At 43.4% G+C, this 24,907-nt stretch overlaps 1 protein-coding gene across 3 annotated transcripts in view; it reads left to right on the top strand.

Annotated features, from left to right (window-relative positions):
• Positions 1-1,154: 1,154 nt before the first annotated feature.
• Positions 1,155-24,907, top strand: part of BCL2L13 (BCL2 like 13) — a 41,223-nt gene continuing 17,470 nt past the window's right edge. For 2 of the 3 annotated variants that reach the window (XR_015222100.1, XM_086609660.1), the window contains exons 1-5: positions 4,460-4,478; positions 8,498-8,678; positions 17,223-17,333; positions 18,268-18,424; positions 21,924-21,993. Coding sequence is in view for 1 of the 3 variants with exons in the window: in XM_086609660.1 (XP_086465786.1) it covers positions 8,555-8,678; positions 17,223-17,333; positions 18,268-18,424; positions 21,924-21,993 (462 nt within the window). In the remaining 2 variants the exon portion in view is untranslated. Of the gene's footprint in view, positions 1,173-4,459; positions 4,479-8,497; positions 8,679-17,222; positions 17,334-18,267; positions 18,425-21,923; positions 21,994-24,907 lie in introns of those variants that run through there. The other variant, XR_015222099.1, reaches the window with a different exon arrangement.

Below are 24,907 nucleotides of genomic sequence, written 5' to 3' on the forward strand. Positions count from 1 at the left end.
GCGTCACGTCGCCCCGCCCCCCTCCTCCTCCGGGCCAATAGGAACCTGCGCTCTGGCCAGCGTCACGGGGGCGGGGCGGGGCGTTTCGCTCGCCTCATGACTGGGCGCGGCGGCGGCGGCGCCGCCTGCCCTGACTGGGAGGAGCCGTGGTGCGGCCGGGCGCGCCCCCTTCGCGCCCGCCGCCGCTGCTGGTCGTGTTACGGAGCACGAAGAGCAAAGCCCGAGGGTGGAGGAAGCAGCAGGGAGGCTGCAGGCCCCGGGCTGTGGGGCGGAGGTGGCTTCGGGAGAGCCTTGGGATGGGTTATCCTTTGGTGACGAACAGTTATGGCACCAGCCTTTCCTTGTGGGAATACGCGGTGGGGATTCAAAGCGTTGTTGTTGTTACCTTCTGTCATTTTGTGACCCAGAAACGTTCAGGACCATTGTTAAACGACGCGTTCATTCTCCGGGGGCTCTGTTCCTGCTTCCATTGTTTTCTTTACGGCAAAGTTTAAAGCAGTCTTCCCAAACTATGGATTTAGCCAGGAATGTTTGATTGCTGTACCGCAAGTACATTTACTGGAAAAAAAAAAACAACCCAGAACTGTTCCTTACAAATCAGTGTAGAGTGTGGTGCTTGTCATGTCCCTGCTTCCTCCTGGCTTGCTTCTATTTCCTTCATTTTTACTGTGCCTTTTCTGAGAGCCCCGAACCAGCTCACCCACTCCTGCAGTCACGTGAACGGGATGACGGCCGGGGAAGCCCCCTGCCGGCTGTTCTCCTGAAAATCTGTGAGGAAAAGGACTAACACACCCCAACGCTCCGGCTGCGCTTCCCTTCCCTTGCGGGATCCCCGCTCAGGCCCCGGGCAGAGCGACCGCCCGCACGCGCCGCCGCTTCCCGCCCCGCCTCGGGAAGTCACGTGACGGGGGAGCCGTCCCGCCCGGGCCCCGCCCCTCGGCGCGGGTCGTGACGCGCGGCACGAGCCGCCCTGACGTCATGCCCCCGGCCGCCGTCCTCTCCTCTCCTCGCCGCCCCTCCAGCATGGCGGCGGCGGCGGCAAATTAGGGCAGAGCTCGCACCACCCCCGGCGGACCGACCCGGAGCAGCGCCGCTCCTCGCCCGCCCGCCCGCCCCTTCCTCCTCCTCCTCCTCCTCCTCCCCGCCCCCTCCGCGCCTCGCGGCGCCCGCAGGTGAGGACGGGGGTGGGAGCGGGCGCGCGATCTATTTGTCTATTTGTTTATTTCCACCGGCAGTCCGGTGCGGGGAACGGGCGCGCTTTCCGGCCCGCTCCCCACCCGCCCCCCCGCCACTTCCCGGCCCCGCGATGAGGGAGGGGGCACCCGGCGGCTCCCCGCGCGGTCGGTGCCCGCAGAACTGCCCCCCGGGGGGGCGGGGCACGGCGGGGCCACACCCCCCCCCGGCCCCATCGGCGGCCGGTGCCCCCTCTGCTGCCGCCGTGACTGCGGCGGAAGGACGCGTCCCTCCGCCCCGGGGGGCTGCGGGGCGGGAGAACGGGCTGCGCCCCCTCCGCCCCCCCCCCCGGTAGCTCCGAACGGGCGGCGGCGAGGAGAGCCGGTGGCTCCGCTGCCGGGGCCGCGGCCCGCCCGCACCGGCGGCTGCGGCGCGGAGGCTGCGGACCCCGCCGGCTGACTCATCCCGGCTTTTCGCTCCGTGCCGTTTGTGCCGGGATATAAATATCTCATTCATCGCCGTAGTAACCGAGTCGCTCCCGCCGCCCGCCCGGTCTCTGCCTTCGGCCAGCGCTGCTGAAACTTCCAGCTTCTGCGTTACCTGCCTGTCTTCCTGTCGGCTTCCACATCCCAATAATCCCTGGCGAATTAAAAATGAAAGTGAATGAAAGCTGGGTTTGTAATGATTTAATATTGTGGTAAGGCGGTTTGAAGCTGGAAAGGATTGAAAACTTTTATAGTAGCTAACTCACGTAGTTGTCGTTTTTCTTCCTGAAATTAAAATTAAACCGTTTGCCCAGAATGCTCACTAAGTGACATTTCCCTCTAAGGTCAACTAAAACCACTGCCCACATAAATGACTATCACATTTTCCAGTATTTCTGTCCATTAAGTACCACTGGAGGATCAGTAATGGATGCAATATTGATTCATTTCCAGTGGAACTGACATAGAATCATACAATGGTTAGGGTTGGAAGGGACCTCAAAGATCATCTAGTTCCAACATGTTTGAACTTAGTTTATTAAAAACAATCTCCTAGTCATACCGTCATCTGTTGTTGGAAAAGTACTCTGGAAGGATTTATCTTCCAACTCGATCGCCATCGGGTGCTTTGGAAAGTCCTGCCTGTTACGTGCAGTGTTTTCAGAGACAAACTGCTGCAAGGTTCAACTAGTCCACACACGCAAGTCTCATCCGAAATCCCCACACAAGCCTTCTGGTAAGGCTGCGGAGCACTTGGACGTTTTCCATCTTGTTGATACAGGGTGTGGTATCGGGGACCTGCAACTCCTTGAAATTCAGTCCGTTGGCATAAAGAGCACTGTATAGATGTAAGGCTGTAGATTGGAGTGAGCCCAGAGTGGTTACCTGTCGCAGACATCGCTGTCAGGAGGGTGATCCAAACCTGAGAATGGATCAGTGACACGCTGTCCTAAAAATGATTCAAATTCCTGTGCTATGGTTTCGTTGCCTCGCTAAATCTTCCCGTCTGTGCTTGGGTGAACGTTTGCTGGCTGAGACTGTGCGTGCTTTGACATAATTCCTCACCAGCAGGAAGTATTCTGCTAAAGCGGCGGGCCAGGGTGATGAAGTTTGTAGCTGGTAAGTGAGGCTTGACAAGCTGGGCTGTAGATGGGAACTACATCCAGCCCGAGATTAATTCTGTTTTCGAGTGGGGCTTAACTGCGGTCGTGGTGGCGGTGTTGCTTGTGGAAAAGAAGCAATCTGTGACTGTGCTGTTGTTTCTGGACCTGTGCTTTTAGTGCATTACAAATCCACAGTGATACCGATCATCCCAGTGCAGAAGGCAGGTCCCAGACCTGCAACAGGCGAGCAGATGCACGGTCGATCTTGGTGGCAGCTGGTGAGTTGTGCTTACGGGTGGCATCGTAATGCTGTTGCGTTTCGGGTTTCAGATGATTAACACAGCTCGCTGCATGCTCGCGTTTTGCAGGTAAGGACTAAAACACAGCGAGCCTCATTGCTGGGGATTATATTCACTATATGCGTTAGTAGGCTTGTATGGTATCCTGTTATTACCCAGCTGGCATGAATTGAAACTAGTGAACTAATTAACTAAGGTACAGACCCTGCCTACAAAAGGCGGGCCATTTCCTCCTGGCTGTAGAAGATGCAACAGTATCCTTGGAGCTGCTGCCCAGACTGGTGAGTGACATCTGGTGACCCCCATGTGATACATGTGAGAGACCCTGAGGATCCTGCCTCCCTCTCTGGAGCCAGAGCCAAAAGAGCTGGAGCGAGAGTCCTTTGGTGAAGAAGGTAAAGCTGCAAGCCCCGATGTGATATTCGTGGGAGGGAAGTGTGCTGGAGTTGGAAAGAATGGACTGGGTCTCTGCTCACTGTAAAGCCTTCACTTTCCTCTAAAAACAAAAAATTGTAAAACAAAAAGGGGGAATTATGGTATCCTGTTATTACCCAGCTGGCATGAATTGAAACTAATTAACTGATTAACTAAGGTATAGACCCTGCCCACAAAAGGTGGGCCGTTTCCTCCTGGCTGTAGAAGATGCAATGGCATTCTTGGAGCTGCAGCCCAGGCTGGTGAGCAACCACCAGTGACCCTGAGGACTGTGACTCCTGAGCCAGGGCCAGAGCAAGAGTCCTTTAGTATAGAAGGTAAAGCTGCAAGCCCCGATGTGATATTCACGGGAGGGAAGTGAGCTGGAGTCAGAACGAATGGACTGGGTCTCTGCTCACTGTAAAACCTTCACTTTCCTCTAAAACCAAAAAACTAAAACAAAAAGGGGGAATTATGGCATCCTATTATTATTACCCAGCTGGCTTGAATTGAATATGTAATGAACTAATTAACTAAGGTATAGACCCTGCCTACAACAGGCGGGCCATTTCCTCCTGGCTGTGGAAGATGCAATGGCATCCTTGGAGCCACAGCCCAGCCTGGTGAGCGACAACTGGTGACCCTGATGCGATATATCTGAGAGACCCTGAGGACCCTGACTCCCTCATCAGAGCCAAAGCCAAAAGAGCCGGAGCCAGAGCGAGAGTCCTTTGGTAAAGAAGGTAAAGCTGTAAGCCCCTATGTGATATTCGTGGGAGGGAAGCATGCTGGAGTTGGAATGAATGGATTGTGTCTCTGCTCACTGCAAAGCCTTCTTGAAAAAACCTTTGAAAACAAAAAACTGGAAAACAAAAAGGGGGAGAGACAACTGGTGACCCTGACGTGATATATCTGAGAGACTCTGAGGACTGTGACTCCCTCGCTGGAGCCAGAGTAGCCTGAACTGGAGCCAGGGCTGGAGCGAGAGTCCTTCAGTGAAGAAGGTAAAGCCGCAAGCCCTGGCATGGTATTCGCGGGAGGGAAGCGTGCTGGAGTCGGAACGAATGGACTGGGTCTCTGCTCACTGTAAAACCTTCACTTTCCTCTTAAAAACAAAAAATTGTAAAACAAAAAGGGGGAATTGTGGTATCCTGTTATTACCCAGCTGGCATGAATAGAAACTAATGAATTAATTAACTAAGGTATAGACCCTCTCTACAACAGGCAGGCCATTTCCTCCTGGCTGTGGAAGATGCAATGGCATCCTTGGAGCTGCAGCCCAGGCTGGTGAGCAACAGGCTTGCATTGCCCGTTATCTAACGTGCAACTCTTCACTGGATTAGGACGTGACAGATTGCGTGAGGAAATGTCAGTCTGACTGGAACTCCCATTCTCGGGGCTGTTTAACAGCTCAGCCCATGTGGAACAAGTGCCAGCAGGGTCGGAGGAGTAACAAGCTAAGCAGGCTTCAACAGGTGTAGCTTTTTGTTCTCCCAAGGATGCAGGAGCTGAGAAGGGGGAGATTTTTTGCATGGAGTAAAAAACTTTGATCTCTTTAGAGGCAGTGTGTTTGCAGTGAATATGTGACACCAGAAGTAACCCTCTTGCCTTGGCTTTGAGGCCTTCGTAGTCTGTATAATGCCTTTTTCCTCTGCTCCATTGCATCTCCCGTGCGAGCCTTTGTCGTACTCTCTTGAACAGTTTCTGGACTAGTGAAAGCTCTCCTTCTCATCTGGTCTCTCAAGCTGTGTGTCCTTTGTTAATCCCACTCATTCCTGAAAAATGGCATTTTCAGAGATATTTACAGTATCTGAGTCAATATTTTTCTTTTTGTAAACAGAACCTGTCATTTGCAGTTCAAAATGAGTAATTCGGTTGCAGTGCCGTGGGCTTCTCTCGAAGGCAGGCTGGTGATTCTGAAGTGCATTTCCAGTGTGACATGGTTTTCTGTGAAGCTGAAGGCATTTCTTCCATTCAAGTTCTTAAGTCTCGCTTCTCTTTTCAATATAAAACTGTCTCTCAGAGTATATCGACCAAAGTGATTACTTGCTCTTCATCCAAAGCTTTTTTCTTCATTCTTTTTCCAGGGACACATTAACCGCTATTTAAATAAGCTGTGGTCTGATTCTGTCTTTTTTTTTTTTTCAAGAGGTGCTGAGCTAAGCATGCTCAAATTTTCATGAATTAGGCCTCACTGTCGCACATTGATCGCCGTGCTGGTATGGAGTCTCATGCTTGTTTTGATCGACTGTTTTCTTTCATTTTCTGTGCTGATTTGGAATTACATTTTGAAGAATAATCTTTGTTACGTTTTCAGTCTTGTTCTTCAGTCCACAGCGTAGTGTCTGGATGTCTCTGGACCATTTGTCAGGCTGATTATTTCAGGACAGACCAGTCAGGTTGTCTGGAAGGGCTCCCATTCACTGTGTAGGCATTGCGAGAAGCGTGTTGGTTTCGGGACTGTGGATCTCTGCTGAACAAACCAGAACTGGAACATGCTGGGAAACTTTAACTTTTTGGGGAATGGCATCTTTCACACCTGGTGATATGGACATGTGATGTGATGATGGTGTCTGGGGATCTGGTCTGAAGAACAGGTCTATTGTTAAAAGATCCTAAAGTCTTCCGATCAGTTATTTTTTTCCAAATCTCCCTGCTTTATGAAAGAGTTAGTTTATGGAAGCAACTGAAGGGTAACTGTGTCTTGTGCGAAAGCTGTGCTTATCCTCTGCTGTAATCTCTTATCTTTCTCAAGTATGATGTGTTGCTTGTAGAGCACTCTGGGATGGAAGAGGCAATGTAAATGTAGGATTACTACTCCAAGGGAAAAGGAATGAGCGTTGACTCAGTTTCGACATTGGTTCCTTCCTATAGAAATCACTACTTCAGTTCAAGGCATAGCAAAGACCCAACCGCGTCTTTCTGGTGAAGGATTCCAGGTGTTTTGAGATAGGTGGCAAGAGGACTTTGAGACGATAGTCTTCACGAAATAGTCTTCTGTTTTCAATACTGAATGAGTTTCAGAAACGAGAGTTGCTAAAGATGAAGGAAAGAACACTTAAGCAGTTTTACACCAGCTCTTTTCCTTTTGCAGCGTTCGATTTGACAGATATATTTTTCCTTGCCAGTCTGTTTACTCACACAGTAACCATGCTGCAGCACTGTTACAGTTCTGTTTATCCTCATAACCAGTTGTGCTGCTAGTAATCCGAATTCCTTTCCAGGGAGGAGAGGGGTTAGAAGTTAGCCCAGACATCTTGCATAGCTAGACAGGTTAGTGCTTTTCTTTTGCTTGCTCTGTTTATTATTGTTCTTTTTTTTTAATCTCGAGGCTTCATTTGCAGATTGTGCTTTGGGAACCTGGTTCTCCCTGTAAGTCTCAAGGCATTTCCAGTGTAATTGGAAACCTTCCTGAGATGTTCCAGCTTCTGTTCCGTGTATATACCATGTTTCTCATTCTACCTGCTTTAAACTTGGTTTGAGTTTTTTTAAGTATAACTGCAGTCTCACACTAGTAAATTGTCCAGCTCCTCTGGTATCTGTTAAGTAGCATTCTGTAGGATGAACTTTTTTGTGTCCCTTTCTTTTAGATGTCTATTCTGATGGGCTTGATAACAAGAATGGGCTACTACTTGTTTGGGAATGACTCTTTGAAGTGATGGAGAACTGAATTTTGAGAGTTTATCTTGAAGCCCTAAATGTTGTTGTTTGATTCATCAAGTTGATGGCACTTTGGAAAAGCTATCCAGACTGTTCCTGATATAAAGAGCTAAAACACGTTGATTCATCTGAAACTTCCTTTCAATCTGTAATGTGGATTTTTCCCCGCTTCCGTGTTGTTTTCTGAGATGATTTTTTTTTTTTGCCTTGTCCTTTATGGCTGTTTTTAATTTCTCTCTAACCTTAGTTTCTCTTGCGCTTCTTATTTGGATGTTTGAAAAAAGCAACGAAACAATTAGAGTGAAAAAGGGAAGTTCTTTGGCCACATGTTGATGTTAGGTATGGGTTTTGTTTTATAACAATGTCTGGGTGAGAAATCCAGGACACGCAACCATCTGTTCTTCCAATCCCTACAATGAATGTGGAATTGCCTCTGTTGACCATATGTTTTCCATTGCTGTTGGAACAGTAGAATGAATTTGAGGCAATTGTGGTCACTTCTACTGCATTAAAATTTTGAAGGATCATAGTAGAGAATCTGAGAAAATACTCATTGGAGGCTTAGAGGAAGAGGCTCCTCAGAACATGACTTTTTACCTCAAATTGTAGTTAACGAAGTCCTCCAAATCCCTCAAAACCTCTTTGCATGAATACCTTTGTATTTTTGTGTGTGGTCAGGTTGGGAAGCGTTCAGAGGCGGACACGGGGTGGGGAGCTGTTCGTTTTGCTTTAATGTGAGAGTACGCACGCCAAACGGAGTGAGAAGTGCCACTGCTGGCAGCAGGCAGGCAGGGCGCCAGGCTGGGGCCGTTGGTTCTGCTCTGCATGGTTCTTGTTACAATCACAGAATGGTTTGGGTTGGAAGGGACCTCAAAGATCATCTAGTTCCAACTGCCCTGCCATGGGCAGGGACACCCTCCACTACACCAGGTTGTCCAAAGCCTCATCCAACCTGGCCTTGAACACTTCCAGGGATGGGGCAGCCACAACTTCTCTGGGCAGCCTGTTCCAGTGCCTCACCGCCCTCAGAAGGAAAAATTTCTTCCTTATATCCAATCTAAATCTCCCCTCTTTCAGTTTAAAGCCATTGCTCCTTGTCCTATCACTACAGGCCCTTGTCCAAAACCCCTCTCCAGCTTTCCTGTAGCCCTTTTAAGTACTGGAATGCTGCTATAAGATCACCCCAAAGCCTTCTCTTCTCCAAGCTGAAGAGCCCAACTCTCTCAGTAAGAATGCATAGGATATCAGGGCAAAAACCCGGCTAGGACTTTGTGGTTGTTCCATCATTCCTTGTTACGCAGGAGTTCATAACCTGCTGCAGCCTTATAAAAACCAAACGAATCGTTCTGTTCTTTCCTCACAGTCTTCCTCAGTTACCCGGAGAAAACCCTACGCGCCCCAAAAGAGCGCTGCCAACCTGATGGCGTCCTCTACTGCTGTGCCTGCAGGATTTCACTACGAAACGAAATACGTCGTTCTCAGCTACCTGGGGCTTTTATCACAAGAGAAGCCACAGGAGCATCCTCCTCCTCCTTCCACTCAAGGTAATATTTGCCTATTCATCTGTACCTATTTACACCACCATGTTTGCAATTAGTTCTTTGACTGTTTGTGCATGGGTGCAGAGTGCCAGCCTGATGTTTAGTGTAATGCCTCTCTGATTTTATTAATTGAAAATAATGGGAATAGTCGGTGAGGGAAACAAAGCCGTTTATGTTTAGATTAGTGTGTGAATTTGAGCTACGCCAGGGCTGATGGGTGTTTATGAAGCAAGAAAGTGGTTTTAGTGGCTGTCTTCAGGTTAGGAGGGATATATTATTTTCGTTGAGCCATCTTGAGAATTTGAGGCTGTGCTTGCTTTTCCTGGGAGGCAAGTGGAAGTAAGCAGGCGTGTGGTGGTGTTTACCGGCGTCAACTCTGAGCGACGACTTGAGCAATCTCATGTGCTAAATAGTTTTGCCCTTTTCTGCTGACGCTTCTGCTGTTGTCAGTCAGTGGTAGCGCAGAAGCGTGAGGCTTAACCTGGTCTGTGCTGCATCTATTTATTTATCTGTTTGTTTTGTAAGTCAAGGACTGCACGGAGTCAGATACTGAGCCAGATGTTACTTCCTGAATGGGTTTATGCATACAGGAGGTTAAATAAATAAATAGGAGGCAGAAAAAAAGAAGTTTGTAGATGGTCTTTGACATAAACCTAGGTATTAATGTCCTTTATTTTGTGGTGGTGAGCACTTAAGCAGTGTTGTTTGTCAAGATTGTTTTGGTGGCTTGTCAGTTCCTAGTGATGTTTGAGTCACTACTAGTTCCTGTGACTCAGAACTTACTCTGATGGAAGGTGTATATAAAGAGACAGCCGGTGGAATATTTTTTCCTTGAACAAGCATTCCAGGGAATGTGTGGTAACAGCCTCGTGTTTATTTTGAAGTCCTGTATGCATCTTCTTTGAATATTAACTGTTTTATATATACAGTCTGTGTGTCTCTGCTGTCTGGCACGTGCCCGATGCCTGCACGCGGAGAGCTGTACCCAAGCGCTGTGCTCCATTCCCATCATGAAAAGGAAACTTCTGGTTTTTAGTAGGGAAGACATCTGAGGGATAATAACAGTATGACATTACATTGTGCTTGTCAGGGTGTTTTTCAAGCAGTGTTGTGAGCCATTGGTACAGTATCTTGACCAATGCCAAGTGCCTTTCATTGATGATTTTTTGAAAAATTTTTTTAAATTTTGTAAAGTTTTTCGATTTCTCTTTAAAACACCTGTCAGTAGTCTTTCTACCCTCTGTGGCTGAAGGCTGTTGATTTATGAGTTGAGAGGGTTCTCATACAAAGTACCTGTGACTTAATCTTATTTTGCTCTAATTTGGTTATTGTGCTGACAGTCCTTTCATGGGAATCGACTGAAGCAGTGGTGTTTAGCTATTGCTGGTTTCTGTTTTAGTTGCAGACTGCTTCTGTTTTATGTATTTCATTCATATGAGGTCCTGACCCTGGTAGATGGTACTTTTATATGTTTTTCTTGGCTCCAAATAAGTCCTTACTCTTTGTCCGATTTCTGTATCGTATTACAATATAAGGGGAGTATCCAGAAAGGCTGGCTTTGTCCTCAGTGTGTTAATGTTTTTGTCTCCTCCAGTATTGCAGAGTGAGGGACTCCTCCAGAGGGCGATTCAGAGCAGGATCCTAATTTCAGCCACCTTGTGTCACCCGCTGGAGGATCTTCCCTCTTTCCATTGTGTGTATACAAGGCTTGGGGAAACAAGGCACGCTTGGTGGAGTTAGTATTTCTGTACCCCCCTTGAGTCTCCTTCTACAGCAGCCTCACAGATTTCAGTGAAGTTTCAACACCCCAGTTAATCCAGAGAGTGTATCTGATGGGTCCAAAAACCAACCAAAAAAGTGATCTTTCCCAAGAGGAGCGGTACTATTTTATCTCTGCTAGAACTAATAAGAGAAAGCAAATACTTTTGTCCATTCCTTTCCTCCTACAGTCGTCTCCCATAAACCTCTGCTTTCCTGCATTTCGTACTAGAGTTCTTTTTCTGATGTATGTCTTTTTGTTCCAAAAACTCAGATAACTTGAAATCTAACACGTATCAAGATTTGCTCTTAAAACTTCTCATTTTTTGCAGACATAATGTCCTTTACCAGAGCGATAGTTTTCCGAGGGATTTTATTTAGTGAAGAGAAAACTCAGGCAAGTTACATAGAGAATTACCTCGCTGTATTTCCTTTTGGATCTCTTGGTTGGTCTTGATTTTGTTGCAAGAAAGATGGCTTCAATTACAAGAGTGAAAAACACTTCTGGCTTCAAGCCAAGAAGGCTGATCTAAGTCAACATCTGATTACTACTTGGCAATTTTTATTTAGGTAGCTTTTCTTCAGTGCAGGGCCTGAAGAGAGGACCATCTGCAGTATCCCAGGCTCCTGAAGAAAAGACAGTTTTATTGGACAAAACAATCTTTTAACATTACAGCTCTATAGTATTCTGTAGTGGATTTTAGTGTCTTCAGACAAAAATCCAGCAAACTTAACTGGGCAATAGTGTGAGAGAGAATTCCTCTTACAGTTTTGGCAGAATAGTCATTCTGCATAGCACTCACTTCAGTTTAGTTAAAACAAAGTCCATTAGCACTAAATTATGTTACTTTTTGGTAGGTTTCCAGGTAGGTGAATAATCAGAATTGCTCGGATAAATCTGATAAACCAGACACAGTAGGATATCATCTGTGTAAGTTCATGTGGTTTGAGGCAACAGACGAGTACAATTAGTGAAAACACGTGGAAGCTCCCAGTTACCTGTCCGTTAGATTGTGGAGAGATGCTTTAGTATTTTTCCAGAGCTCCTGTAGTATCTATAACTACTGGTTCATACACAGAAAACAAATACTGACTATTGGAAAACACTTCTGCGTTTTTCCCCCTGAAGTTCACGCCCATTTTAGAAGCTTCTGGTCTGCTGCAGTTGTTAGTACTGCTTACTTTTGAAGTGAGTCACAGTATTTTGTCTTTATGATTGAACATATTTGTATTATAGATGCTTCTTTGCGTTTCATCAAGGAGTAACTTTTAATGTATTTTTGTTTTTTTAATGTACTTCCTTATGGTTTGACCCCATCCCATGAGCCTGTGGCTATAACGAAGGTTCTGAAGGAAAGTTTTTTTCTGTGTTGACAGAATGAGAAATCTTAAATAATCCCTTAGCTCTCAGAGCATCTGGAAGATTTATAATCAATGCCAATACTGCCTGGTGGAATAGATTACTCAAGGGGTGAACAAGGTTTTAACGGTTTCCCTGAAGTGTGTGCTATCTACAGTACTTTAATCCAGTTATTGTGCACAATGTTCTATTAACCATTTATTACCTGTTGTGGAATTACTGTGTGAAGCGCTGTATTCAGTCAGTGATCAAGGCGTTTTCGTGGTTTCCCACACACTGGCCTTACAGCTGAGCAGTGTTGAACTGGGTTACTGGGAGAACAGGGTTTTACGTTTATTTGTTCATTCCCTTCAGTTAAAAGTGAACTGTGTTACGTCTTCAGGAAATACATGTACAGGTGGGCAGAGATGGTCAGGTTTCATGCACTGAGGACAGGCTGAGAGAGTTGGGGCTGTTCAGCCTGGAGAAGAGAAGGCTCTGGGGTGATCTTATAGCAGCCTTCCAGTATTTAAAGGGGCTACAGGAAAGCTGGAGAGGGGCTTTTTCCAAGGGTGTGTAGTGACAGGACAAGGGGCAATGGATATAAGAAAGAGGGGAGATTGAGATCAGATCTAAGGATGAAATTTTTCACTCAGAGGGTGGTGAGGCACTGGCACAGGTTGCCCAGAGAAGTTGTGGCTGCCCCATCCCTGGAAGTGTTCCAGGCCAGGTTGGATGAGGCTTTGAGCAACCTGGTGTAGTGGAGGGTGTCCCTGCCCATGGCAGGGGGGTTGGAACTAGATGATCTTTGAGGTGCCTTCCAACCCAAACCATTTTGTGATTCTATGATTATGGGTGAGCCCAAGACTCCTTAGTGGCCTTCCCAAATCTAACAGTAGTACCTCTTTTATATTGTTTTGATGGTTGTATGAGTTGGATACCTGTTGTTGCTAGATTTTCTGTCCTCAGGTGACACATGGACTGGCTGTTGCAGAACATCTCGTATTTCTTTGTATTCCATTTCCCTGGTAATTCCATTCCCCTTCATAGTGCCTACTGTTGGATGGTAGGAGATGAAGGAGTTTTTTGAGGTGGTTTTAGCTTAGATGAATAACTCATTCTTGAGAAACTTTCCTCTTAGGGCGAAACATACCTACTTTGGCTGAAAAGTCACGGGCCGAAAAAGTACATGTTGTAGGTCAGACCAATCCAGTTTGTAGTAATGAAGGAGCTATTTCCTGAACTGAGGCAAGAAAAGGGAGTTTTTGGGGTGTGAGTGGAAGAAGTAAGAGGTAGTCCCTCCAGGAATGTGAATTTCCACTTAATTAAGCCTCCTCTCTGCCCACAAAAAAAATTGACTGCTAGTTGGCAGTGTCTTGTCTCTTTTTGGTTCTTAATATTTTGGTTTTTTAGTTTCTTTTAAGCTGAGCCTTCTTATAGTTTATGAACAGCTGCTTTTAAACATTTCTCAAATCAAGGGCCACATCTATGTATGGCAGACTGCTCTGGAGTTTGCTGGGGTAATGGATATGCTTTTCATTAAAGGAAACATGATGACGTTTGTAAAGAGGTTTTTGTATCTTTTTGTCGCTTTCAGTGCTTCCAGAAATTTTAGATGCTTACTTATTTTTTAAAAAAGTCTGAGATGTTAAATACTAAAATCATGCTGAAAGTAAACTTTTAGGTCAATGTTGACTATACAGAATTTGAAGAGACCTAGGAGAACTTGAAAACACGAGACAAAATTACAAGCATGAAAGAAAAAAAAGCAAGCTGTGGCATCAATAGCTTTTTTTCATTCACCCTGCATTCACTTGAACTAAAAATGCCTAACACCATTTCAGTGTCTCTTTGTAGTTGCTGTTGTCTCTGTTAGCCATGGTTTGACACAAACACTGTACAATCAGATGTGCAGGCTCTCTAGCTCTGATGAATGACTTTTCATCCCTCCTCCTGGGATCAAACCTGGGCAACGGGTTAGTCTTGTTACTGAACTTCTGGAATGGCCTTATTGGTGGCGTTTTACTGAAGAAAGACATTTATTTAGTAGTCGTAACAGTGTCTGATTGTCGGTGACATAGTGCTTGATGGACTTCTAGAATATGTTTTCCCCTACTTTGCAGCTTATCCTCCAAATAACTGAAAAACAGAATCTTAACCAGAACACGCTTGTGTAAAAGGGAATATTTATTCCATAAAGCAAAGTAGAATGCACTGACCTCTGTGTAAGACTGTGTAACAGAGGTTTGTTGTGTCTTTGTGTTGGGAAGAGGCCTTTCAGAGTCAGCTTGCCAAAAGCCCACAGTAGGCTAACCCATTTTTTCAGCCTAGGAAAGCGTTCAGTGTTTATGAATCTTCTTACAAAGACCCTTTCTGATGCCACCATTTACATTATTAAAGAATAAAAATTATGTTCTTGTCTACTAGAAGCTATTCTTACTGTTTTATTCTACCTAATTGCAAACTGACCTGGAGGTTGTGTCCAGGAGAACAAGGCTCGCTTTGGACCTGCGCTGTTGGAATACGCTGTTCTCCAACATTGAGTGCAATTTCTGTTGACAGAGGTCAACATACAGGAGATGCAGAAAGTCCATCGATAATTAGGGGAATAAACAGTGCAAAGCCTCTGGTCTGGGAGGGGCAGTTTTTTGAGATGTTTTGGCACGACCGAATAGTCAGGTGCTGTTGGAATCAGCAGCTGCTGCAAAGTGGTGGGTGTTACGAGATGGAAACCATTGACTGCAGCACTGATTATCTAAACAGCTCTTTTGTACGCTGGCAGCAATGGAATTTCTCTTCCTTCCATTTTCTGGGTGACTTATTATCGAGTATGACAGCTTGTCATGTGTGATCATCATCACATTAGTCCCATGAGAACGGGTGCTCTTCTCAACAGCCTCAACCCTTCCATATAGAGGGTGAAGCACAGGTTCAAAGAAGAGTTGGTACTTGCATATACTTGTTGCACTTGAGTGTGAAGCAGTGGTTTGGTCGTTCACGAGAGGAGACCTTAACGGGACTGACAAGGCATTAGTCAGTGTCTGCTCATTAACCAGAAGGAGGGACCGTTTGCTCCTCTCTGGAATTTATTTTTCAGAGTGCTGAAGAGAGACCGTTTGAGAAGGGATTTTAGAAGCTAAGTAAAGTTATTCTGAACACAGCCATGATGATCTAAGTGTGTGGTTAAGTAAAATGGAATTAAACTGGCTGTTGTTCCTTTAAACTGTTCACATAAATAAAGGTGAACATTTTACACTGACTTGTACATAAGTTTAGTAAGATTTTTGTCTTACAGGTATGTGTTGAGCCACATTCAGTGGATTTTTAACTTATTTTTCAAATGTAGGAGACCTTGCAAGCTTATTGTCTAGTGGTTTTTTTAAATACAGAAAATGCACAGTGTACTTTACTAAACATCTGTGTGTGTTAACCAGTATCATTGCTTTTATGGTTTTCACACACTCTGACAGGAAGACCAGTGAAGCTATGTGTGCATTGTGGAGGAAAGGGGAAGGCAATGCAACACTTAAAGTGAGTTCAAGCAGATTTCAGGAGAGGTGAACCGAAGAAAACAGGCTGTTGTTCATCAGACCACCAAATTATGATTTAGTGTCTTCAAAACAGGAATGAAGAAAGACATGCCAGAAAGCTGCACTGGGTGTGGCAGGACTTACCTGGAGATTTGGACGTGAAGTATAAGCGATGAGGAAGAAATGCAGTCAGATGACACCAACATCACAGATACAAATCCATTCCCTTTTTATTTTCAACTGAGTGGAGCATGTTGGTAGAGCGGAACGATGTCTAGATGCCCAGGGAGACCTGTAGGCAGTTGGTGTAGGTCCTGCAAGGGTGAGACAAGTTGGAGAGTCATCAGTATTTGGGTGCACAAGTAAGAAACAGTGGACATGGGCAATGTTATCAGGTCGGCCAGGAGGTCATGGTTAAATCACGGGCACGAGAGAACAGGAGGTCCCAAAAAGAATTTGTAAGGAATATTCAGAAGTAAGAGAGCTAAGAAAATGTTTTGAGTAACCCAGTCACTGATACCGTCGACAGTAGCAGAGTGCAGGGCTAATGAAGACTGATGATTGACCCAAAACTTAGGGAAGGAAATGGCTACAAGTGGGATTATTTAGCAGAGGGAAGTTTTGTGGCCACTTGCATTTGTTTATTTATTCACTTCAGGAGTAAGTTGATACGAAATTTCCCTTTAACATTCCTGTGGCTATAAGAGATCCATTTTATCTCTAAGTAGGACATTTTAAGGAATTGAAAGAAAGGAAGAAGAAAATTTCAGTGGTAGGCTGTCGGTTCAGTGATGTTTGGTGAAAATAAGACAGCAGCTAACGGAACAGTGTTTGAGTGTGCTTTAAGAATGAGATTTGAAGACATGCTTGAAAGCTGATGGAAGAAATAAAGTTGAGCAAACTCAAGGAAAAAGCAGCTAAACAGCAAGAGTTTTGAGCTGAAACTCTGTCCCAGGCATCTAGTTTTTCCATTAGTACCTATCCCATAAAACAGGTACTTGAGTAGCGACCTTGCCATATGGCCTTATACTGGAAAGGTTGACATTCAGCAGGCAGTTTCTTAAAGATTTCAATGTTCTAAATACCTTGGCTTATTTGGAAACAGTTTCATGTCTCTATTTTGCTACAATGTAATAATTAAGATGATTGAAAGTCTGTGAAAGCCTGAATGATACAGCTGAAACAACTTCCGCTTACCAAATATCTGGAGTCAGCATGTGGAATATGTATTGGTGATCCCAAACCACGGCATTTGTACTTCTGGGGGTATGCAGAGTTCCTAAATGACTTGATTAGGAGATGAAAATTGACAGTTGACTGACAATTGTGTGGTCCTTTGCCTCTGTTGTTACTGGTGAACCCAGTCTTAAACTATTTCTTTGTGGCCTCTGGGCTCCTCATGAAGAGCAAAATGATATACAGTTAATAGATTTCTGGACTTTTTGATGTCATTATATAGTTGCTCTAAGTATTTTTGTAGGTTTTGCAGGCATCAGTATCAATTTTATATTTTGCTACTAAAAATCAAGCTTCTGCCTATGTCTGCTTTGTTTTGGTGTAGATTGATCACTGGTGTGTTAGTTTTAATGACTGCTTGCTTATGTGCCTTGGCTTGATTTGGTCTTAAAAGCTTTAAAAACAAACATCTTAAATTTATTCTGTTTGTGGCTTTACAGTTCTTTTTTTTTTTAATGTATTCATATTTTAAGTATCTTTTCTGTCTTGAATAGGCCTGGAAGTTTGAGTTTCTGGTAATAAAACTTTTATAGTCAGTGCCCTTAAGAGATCATACTTTTTATTTTACTGTCTGAAATAGAACTCTCACCTTGAATTCCTTAATAGTTAATATTTCAATAACATCTTCCATTGTCAACCTTGTTTGGAATACTACCTTTGAATAATTTCTCTGATTTCTCTTAGGGACTCAACAACAGCTTATAGCACAACATGCATTGGAGAAAGAGGCTTTGGAGAAGATTAAATTAGAAATCGAGGAGGAGCTAAAACATCTTGATGAAGAAATCTTGGAAGGTGCTCTTCAGATTTTCCCATTTCAATCCATAATCTCTATGCACTATAATGGTGGTTACTCTAGTCAAGGTGATTTTTGGGCACATTGAATCTCTTTACCTTCCTCCCCCCACAAGCTTTCTACACATGGTCACAGGAAGTAAAATGGTTAAACGTTGCCATTTGGAGTGGTGGAGTCCAGCCAAAGCAAACAATTGAGTGACATTTAATGGGCTACTATAAATACTGACATGTAAGCAGCCCTCCAGTTGACGACAGAGGTGAAATCATCCCTCAGCAGCTACCGTTTGAGGAGCATGGACTTAAACCATCAGATTTCTCACTTCTACCAGGTTTATTTTTTGTGACATGCTTTGATCTGTAGATGGGGCTTTCATAGGACTCCCACCAAGGAATGATTTGGAAACTTTGCTTTGCATGTGTGGTGCAAACAGGACATCTGAAGTAGAAAAGCTCGAGATCTGTTTACGTTCATCCATATAGAACTTTCTTAGAAGTTTTAAACTAAGAAGGAAAAGGTTATATGAACGAAATGTTGTTTTAAAAAGTGATACTCTAGAACTGCTGCAGATATGTCCCAGTGTGGGCAAATTTTACAATGGAGAAGTCTCTTGCTGCTCCATCAAGGTTGGCATCAGCTTAAAATTGAGGATAGTTGCACGTTCAGCTGATTGGCTGGTTAGGATGCAGTTGTGAAATAAGAGCTGGAGGGGAATGCAACTCAGTCATCTATGGCTTGTAAGTACCACCTCCAGAACATGTTTGGACCATAGCATGTTTCGACTATGGAGTTATTTCTTCATCCCTCATGTAAACCATGTTAACTGATGGCATATGAAATGTGAGACTGTTGATGTTGTTACATGAATCTATTTTATTTTATTTTAAACTTAAACTTAGAATCATAGAATCATTGTGTGCTTTTTTCTCTCAGCATTTACCACTACAGGATTTGACTGCCACACTTCCCCAGTGTTCAGTCCTGCCAATCCGGAGAGCTCGATAGAAGACTGCCTGGCTCATCTGGGGGAGAAAGTGTCCCAGGAATTGAAAGAACATCTGCACAAAGCTCTGCAGAGCTTGCTCAGCAAGTGAGTTTCTGTTGGCTTTTTCAAAGGCAAGATGTTTCCTTTTGCATTGTGTTTGCGGCCGAAACACTGAAGATGGGACTGAATTTTGGATTGCATTTCTTCTTTTCCAATGTTTCTTTGTTTGGCTGTTTCTGTGTTTTGTGTTGTAATGTGTGAGCACTTCTTTGTGGTATTTGCTCTTAGCAGTAATGCAAGTTCTCGAATTTTTCTAAGCTTTTGTTGTTGAACCTCTGAGATTGTCAGGTAGCGTGAGCTGCTGGTGAAACTAGCAGCTGCCCATTGCCATGGCTAATTTCATGAATGCTGGGGCTCTAGCCAGATAAATTTATTTTACCTTGTAGTTAAGAGTGGAGGTGAAGGTTTGTTTGTAGTCTGGCTCGAGATGAGAGGGAGAGATTCTCTGGAAGGATGATAGTTACATGCTTTATGACCACCATTCAGGTACACATCTGCAGCAAACGTGGGCCCCTGGGCCAACCTTGGTGCCTTAACAGGTGTCTTGCCAGTTTAAGCTTATTGTTTAAATAGCCTGTTTTTCTTGGCGTGCTAGTATCTTGATGAAAGTCTTTTGCAAATTGGTAAAATTGTTGTGATTGCTTGATTTTTTTTCTATTACTAATTACCAGCCTAATTTTAAGGGATCCACACGAACGACTTCTGGCTGTTCCGAGTGACTTCCAAAATGTATTTGTAGAGAGCTGGAGTTGGAACGTGCTGCTTCAGGGACAGTTAGATGAATGCGGTTGTGAAGGCAGCATTAGCACATAGCTATCCGAGTCTGCGTTTTGTGGATTGGTGTAAATAACACGGCTCAAAAGAAGCTGAGGATCTCTACACTACTGCTCTTCCAGAGTTTGCGTAGCTGCTCATGAACTGTTCGAACAACAAGGTCTGGGAAGCCTAGACACCAGCACCTCATGTGAACTTCTGATGCATGGGGCTTAGGCCTTCCATACAGGCATTGGAGAGGCATCTCATGCCCTCACGAAGGTAATGGCCTTTATGGCAGACTTCTGGACGATTACAAATTTTACTTCTTTACATCAGGAAATTCGTTTTTATTGTTAAGGGACTGAGTAGTGGCACAGGTTGCCCAGAGAGGTTGTGGAGTCTCTATCCGTGGAGATAATCAAAAGTCATCTGGGCATGGTCCTGGGCAGCCTGCTGTAGGAGACCTTGTTTGAGCAGGGAGGTTAGATAGGATGTTCTCCAGCAGTGTCTTTCAACCTTAGCCATTCTGTGATTCCTTAACTAGCTCATCTGTTCTTTAACTAGCTCCCTAGTCATCAACTAATGGTCAACTTTATATGACCGATGTAATCTAAAACTGACTGTTCAAAGTCAGGTAGGATGGGGCTTTTGGCAACCTGATGTAGTGAAAGATTGCCGAGATTTGCCCAGAGAAGTTGTGGATGCCCCATCCCTAGAGGTGTTCAAGGCTAGGTTGGATGGGGCTTTGGGCAACTTGGTGTAGTGGAGGATTTCCCTGCCCATGGCAGGAGGGTTGGAACTAGATGATCTTTGAGGTCTCTTCCAACCCAAACCATTCTATGATTCTAAGATGTCCCTGCCCATCATGTTTAAAGGTCCCTTCTAACCCAAACCATCCTATGATTCTGTGACTCTGACCTGGATTTCTAACATCTGACCAGAGAAAGGAAGATTTCTGTCTCTTTTTCCATGAGTCATCCAAGAGAGAAGTACACTCTGTCAACTCAACATTTAACTTTCAGAAACTGATATATATACTGTCTGTGTCTGTCTGCCATTTCTATGGGGTCAAAAAATAAGTTCAGTATTGTGTAAACTAACAATTATTTATCCACAGAAAAGAGTATGTGGGGTACAGATTTCTCCTTACACAGCAAAAGATATGCTAGCGTGTTCCCTGGGAATGGCAGAAGCTTATCTGCCTTTACAAGCCAGGCATTTGTCCCACGTGGCCTTAAAAACTTGTACTTGGTATCTTCTGGAGAGCTGAGGCTTTGATAAATACCTCACTACACACTAAAAATCCAGGTTGGCAACAAGTTGGAAAATTAGCAGTAAGCCTTGCAACCCGTCCTTTTTGCGTGTCTAAAATGGTAAATTGAAATAACAGCATTTCCAGTTTAAATGTGTTAAAGGTTTTGGGTAGTTGGCTGACTCGGACATTGAGGGGTCATAACTGGGGCGCTCTAGGTTGATTGTTTTTGAAAAGTTCCTGAGATGAGGTCTTTGAAAATTAAGTGGTTCTCACTTGTTAGTAGCCTGATGTTCTAAGCTTCTTGTGTTTTCTCTGGGAAAATATTTGCATTCTAAGTATTTTTTTATTTATACATATACATACAGAGTCTGAAATGCCTGTGAAAATGTGTCGACACACATGCGTTTTTATAAGGCAAATGAGAGCTACTGTTTAATCTCTTGATAATATCCTTCCTGCAGCTGTTGTTGCTCTTCTCATCCCACTGATTCATTTGGATTTGTGTTTTAAAGAAACTAATGTACCGAGGAAGTCAAGAGAATGCACTTAAAGTGGCAAATTCAAATTCCATTTTCCCCAATATGCTTTAACTCTGTTCTTTTACCCATGTTTGCTACACTAGTGCTACTTGATGCAATACTTTCTTATTTTGCTTATATTATATATGCATATAAACAAGTATGTTGTGGTATTGCAGGCTGTAGATCGTGACAGGTTCTTGGAGTTAGATAAGCAGTCTTCTGTCCAGTACCAGTTACCAGTATTTCCCTTAAACCAAAGTCTGAACTTGGCTTTTTGTCATGATCTGCCTCAGACAACTGCTTTGGAAGCAGTACATCTTCTGGTGCCACTTGGCAGAAGGTCTTTATTGCTACTGGCTCTAAGATACTGTATGATCTTGAAGGAAAGAGTATGGAAGACAGCAATACCATCATCCCCATTCGGAGAAGCAGAGATGTGATAAATCTATAAGAGAGGTATCTACTGAAATGCAAAGAGGTTTTTGTGATCAAAAGTGCTGTTTCTTGCCAATGAAGGCGTCAGCTCTGACATGATGTTAATGTGGTCAAGCAGTCTGTGTTGGTTCGTAGTCCGTATTGTTTGTAAGAATTTGACTCTGCCTTGACCTCTATCTCACATGTGAGTTTCTTAGTGGAATTTTTTATCTTCAGAGTCTTAGATTATAAAAAATTATATGCGAGAGCTTAGAAACTTCGGTAGTGTATCAGAGAACCTGCTTATCTAATGTCCTTGAAGTTGTAGGGTATCAAATTATTGTGAAATTCACTTAACCAATTAATTATATGAAATTGTGTAACTAGGAGAAGGCGACGCCTTCCTGACCCTGTCTGGTGCTGGTGTTTTATGTCCTGAAAGGCGAGACTTATTAGCTCTTGAAAATTATTTGCTCTTCGAAAATTATTTGCTCTAATACATATGAAAAGATTTTGTTCTTTTGAAACTGAGAATTTTATTTTATTCTTGTTCTTTTGTTTCCTTTTATAACTTTCAGTGTTGATTTAACTTCTGCAGGCCAGTGACATATCAAGAATATCGGGAGCGCACACAAGAGACAGCTGTTCATGCCAGTGGATGGAACAAGGTACCAAATAAAAGCCTTTCCTTTGATATCTCTCACATCTATTTGATGTCCATAGTATTTTTACTAAGTACAGTTATGCTTCACAGAGGACCAAGAATGGAAAGAACCTGCTTGTATTTAGTATGAAATAACTTTCACTCTCAGAATGGTAGATGTGGACGTAATATGTAGTTTTTAGATGATGTAGCCAGAAGTTATCTAATGGAAGCATTAGGTCAATCTTCCTTTATTACAGTAAAATGAAAAGTTAGAGTTGTTGCTTGACATAATTTTTTTTTTAAATAATCATGAAACATTTTTAAATTCCCAAGAGAGATTTATTTCCTTAAGCAGTTTTGTAGTGAAATCAGAGACAGATGTTTTCCTAATATTTCTATGCTGTTTCTTTGCTCCCATCTCAGGTTCAAAAGATATGTAAAAAAAAATGCTAAACATGCTGAAAATAAAAATTGATAGTATCTTCATAATACTTAAATTGCTCAGAAAACGTGCCTACCTGGTTCCAGGAGTCGTTATCTCAAATGATAGGAAGCTTCTTTTTAAAACAATATGCAAATCTGTAAGTGAACCAAAGATTCTTTTTAAAGCAAAATGCAAATCTGTCAATGAACTATCTGATAATAGTTTTAATGTAGAATGAGTAGAAGTACTGTTCCCAGATTCATCTTTCATTAATCATTCAAATTCATCATCTTAATCATTCCCTAATGGGTTCAGCAGGCATCAGAAAAAGGATTAAAGAATGATATAACTATTTGCAAATTTAATCACAAATTGAGTGTTGAAATTTAGTCTTAAATTTAAAATAGAACAAGAAATACTTTTTCCCCTCTTTACGTTATTTTTTTTGTCCCCGAAATACTTTTCCTTAACTAGATTTTCCTGCTTATTTCAGAAACTGATCATCTAACCAAGGGTGTGCGGGCACTTTGCAAGCAGGTTATTAAACATTGCTTGACAAGTTACTGCCCATGGCTCCAGCAATTAGAATTGGTGCGTGTGTGCTTTCAGGTTATCATCTCGTGATTCATAGCATTTTGGTTTAAACCACCATGAAATCTGATTATTAAGAAGGTGGCTTAAGGTAGCATGTTTTCCTTCTCAGTTGGTGAAAACTAAAAACAAGCGTAAAAGCAGTTGTCGTGGCTCAGCTGGCAAGAGAGGAGGTGGATGGAGCTTGTCGGTGCCCTGCTGTGTCTCCGTGTGCCATCGGCACACACCGCTTGAAGATACAGTCCTGGGTAGATGGATCAGCCACATTTGGGGGTTTAGGGTTCAGCCTTCCTTGCTCCTACATTTGTGGCTGGGGGATTTTGGTCCCCATCAGCTTGTGACGGAGAATATCATCCAGAAGATGTCTTTGTTATGATCTCTGCTTACTCGTAACGTTTGTTGCTACAAAACCTACAGTCCACAAGCAAACCAGAGTGGAAATTTTGTAGAATAATACAGCATCTGCTTGTGTTGTTTTCGGGGTAGCTTGATGCTTCAGGAATGCCTAGCAGTTCCTTTAATAATACTTCTTTTGAGGAGGTGGAATACATTTGTGTTGGTTTCATTTCCTTTTAAATTCCTCTATCATCTTGATCAGAATCATATTTTGTAACAGAAGAGATCTAGATCTCTTTCCTCCAACCTCAACCTTGCTTAATTTTCACTCTAAAGAAGAAGCTGTTAGAAAAATACTTTTAAAAAGTAGCTATAAATAGATACAGTGTTAGTTTTAATTAGCAGGCACACGGCAGTGAAATGAGGCTGTGCTGGCCTCCAGTTTGTGAAAATCTGAAGGATGGATGTTTAAATATACATCAATTTAAATTTGACTCTGAGAGAACTGAAGTTAGTCCCTTTTATGACTAAATAATAAGAAAACATACGACTAGCTGAGCTAGCAGAACAGAATAATGAATCGCTCCCTGTTAGGTGCTCATGGTTGTTGCATATCCTACGGTTTCTTGGATGGAGGAGAAATTGAAGACAGACAGTAGCTGTGGCAGATGTCAGAGGGTTCCAAAAGTGGAAATACCTTCCCACAGGCAGAATTCTGTGTAGTCAAGGCTCGTGGATGTGATGCACTCAGGGAGCCACACTGATCACTGAAAGGCCCAGTATCTCTGTGGCACAAGGCAGACCCAAAGTAGTCTTTGCCAGTCTTCCTTGATGTTATGTGTGTGAGAAACATGGCATACAGGTAAGCATGTACTTCTGGGAGATACTGGATGACCTAACTGGTTGGCTGGTTGGGGGCTGAATGTAGACAAAGGCTTGATCTGCCTGGTTTACAGTTGGGAAGGTGTCATTTTAGTCGTACCAGTTTTCAAAGAACCTATTCATTACACAAGCATGAGCAGAAAGAAAACACTTCTAAATATAGCTGTTATTTTTTTCCATTTAAAAACGTGGATCTTTTCCAGAGTGCAGTGGTGTGTTTGAACTGCTGAAGGGATTTGGTTAACTGACTAGCACGTGGGAGGTAAAGGAATGTTTTCAGGCACTAAAACGTGAATATCGATCTGAATGAAGAAATACTGGAGGGTAAACTAACACATAGGAACATCAGTCCTTCTGTTAACATCCCACAGAAGCAGAGTTTACCCACAGACATTGGAAGTGCTGGTTCTCAGTAAGGAAAAAAATCAGTAGAAGATATTATTCCATGTATTCCTAAGAAATTGTGATGTGAAAATAATAGGCATGATGTTGGATCCTGTAAAGAAAAGGAGGAGTCTTCACCTTTTATTTGAAATAAGGCTCTAAAATAAACCAAAACTACCTCAAAGTTAGGGCAAATTCTATTTCTGTAATAGAAAATTGAAATACTCCTGCTGAGTTTTGATGCTTTTTGCTTAAAATTGAGTGTTCTCTACATACTCAAAAATATATAATCCCACTGTTGTGCATCAGATAAAAGGAT

This window comes from Tauraco erythrolophus, chromosome 4 (genome assembly GCF_009769465.1).
Source record: "Tauraco erythrolophus isolate bTauEry1 chromosome 4, bTauEry1.pri, whole genome shotgun sequence".
Lineage (NCBI taxonomy): Eukaryota > Metazoa > Chordata > Aves > Musophagiformes > Musophagidae > Tauraco > Tauraco erythrolophus.